Raw genomic sequence first — 2,177 nt, forward strand, 5'->3', positions numbered from 1 at the left:
AGGCCAAATTAATGGGGTGGAACCCAGTCTTTGTGTTTATAGATGGATAGAGGAATCTATCATAGCGACTGCTTTTCGTCTGGACTTAACATCCTTCCAGCATCCATCCTCACAGGACACTGCCTCTGGCTTCCAAGCTGCTCATGAGAGTTCAGGACCACTGTATCATCCAAAACTCATATATCAGATAGGTTGTTTATATAAAATTGTTGAAAAATTCTTGAGCATTTAGTTTAAATCACCCAAAAGTAATTTCAAATGACAATCACAAAATTATCGCTCATAGCTAGAGACTGCTGTAATTTGGCAAACATTTCTTAATCCTTTAGAGAAACTGAAATTTCAGAAGGCTTATGTATTTTGACACTTTATTAAACTTAAAGATGAATGAATAGCATAAGGGTCAGAATAGAGTAATCTTATCAGAAGCATTTATAAATATTAAGCATTAATACAGAGTTGTCATTGTCGTTTTAAATAAAAACTAACTCAAGGGACTCCTTTCATTTTTATATACATGTTCTAGGAAATGTGATTAGAATGGCCAAGGATTTAAAGGATGGAAGTGAAATTAAAATGAAGAATCAATAATGTTAGTGTTCAGCTTAGTTGAACATGCATTAGAAATAAAATGAGTTTTTATCAGACTGTATAAATTGTATGAAGTTCTCAGTGGAAAAAGTTGAAAAGTTCATGTGTCTCCTTTCCCCAATAGATTTGAAAAGCTTACAGTTTCAAATAAAAAATTGAAATTAGCTCACAATAAAATTAGTTTTGCTTTTAGTGTATCTTCATTATAAATTATCCTTTTAAAAGTCTGTTTAATCTTGTAAAATGTGTTTAGAACAAGAATGAGGAAGATTTTTTTTTTATTTCAGAAACTTCATAAATTTCTACCATCTGTGTCTTTTTGAAGTTGCAATAGTAATTTAAAGGCAAACATCTCTATCCTGTGTTTCTTTTTTCACTCATTTGAGGTTTAAGATCATTTGCCAGATGTTGCTTTAAAATGTTCTGTAGACCCGAAAATTTACTCTGTGTTCTAGGCACTGTGCAGAAATCCAAGTTAATATATACCTGTACCTCAAGAACACAGAGTCTGAGGGGATAAGATGTGTACAAAAATAACCATAATAAAAATTAGAATGTGATTTGGATGCTAAAAATTACTAATTGTCACTTGATATGCATGTATCAGATATCATTTCTACTGATCTGTAATCACAATAAACATCATTAGAGCATTTAATGAGAGATGAACACAGGATGCTGTAGGCCCTGGGTATGATGGCCTGTACCTTCAGGGGCAGGATGGGGAGAATACTTCAATGACTTTTAGATTTAAACAGAAACCTAAATAGGATCTTATTTTATTTACATCGTAATCAAGCATTTGAATTTTGGCAAAATATCCAGTTGACAACGATGTTTGTGTTTTTACAAGGGCAATCGAGGAGAAATGGGACCCATAGGATCCCCAGGCTTACCAGGTAAACTGGTAAGTCATGTTTCATTGATTTGCTTTCTACAAAACACAACACATTTTTAAAAATAAGCCAGAGGAGAAAAACAATTTACAGTTTAATCAGTTGTAGTTGATTTCTACTGTTATGTGAATGTGTGAAAATGTAAATGTGGAATTTCAAATTATATCTAGGATACCCTCGGAGGATATTTTAATCCGTGTGGTTTATAGCATATATTCTAAAACTAGGAGAGACACAAAGTGCTACATTTGGCCTCTGGTTATTCTTGGAATTGCAGAGAACTGAGAGTGAATGCTGCCTTATGCAGTGCTTGTTTACACAGCAGGAAGCAGCAGCGCCATTGCAGGGGCTTGGCTGAAAGAGCCTACTGTTGCAAGGGAGCGAAGGGAATCAGGACCTCAGAGGTGGGTGGAGACCAGGAGGGGACTGGCCCCTCTTCCTCTGAGAATATGGGAGAGAGGCAACTCGAGGAGCAGGGTAAACCAAACACAGCATGTTTATTTTAGACACACGAGTCAACACAGCCCAGGTTGTGTCTGGTTACTGTGCTTTCAGTGTGGCAATGACAGTGACTCTGGGGACTTTGTGTTTGTTTTTCAGGGTCCTGTTGGTAACCCTGGCCTCCCGGGCTTGCCTGGGCCCCCTGGACTTCCAGGAATGAAAGGTGACAGGGTAAGACATCCAGCACTC

At 36.8% G+C, this 2,177-nt stretch overlaps 1 protein-coding gene across 1 annotated transcript in view; it reads left to right on the forward strand.

Moving 5' to 3' along the window:
* COL9A1 (collagen, type IX, alpha 1) overlaps positions 1-2,177 on the forward strand; it is a 126,069-nt gene that overhangs the window by 95,670 nt on the left and 28,222 nt on the right. Inside the window, exons 26-27 of the mRNA XM_012646511.1 lie at positions 1,445-1,498; positions 2,088-2,159. Of these exons, the coding sequence (XP_012501965.1) occupies positions 1,445-1,498; positions 2,088-2,159 (126 nt within the window). The remainder of the gene's footprint in view (positions 1-1,444; positions 1,499-2,087; positions 2,160-2,177) is intronic.

Source organism: Propithecus coquereli, unplaced genomic scaffold (genome assembly GCF_000956105.1).
Source record: "Propithecus coquereli isolate 6110/MARCELLA unplaced genomic scaffold, Pcoq_1.0 Scaffold244, whole genome shotgun sequence".
In the NCBI taxonomy this organism is placed as follows: Eukaryota; Metazoa; Chordata; class Mammalia; order Primates; family Indriidae; genus Propithecus; species Propithecus coquereli.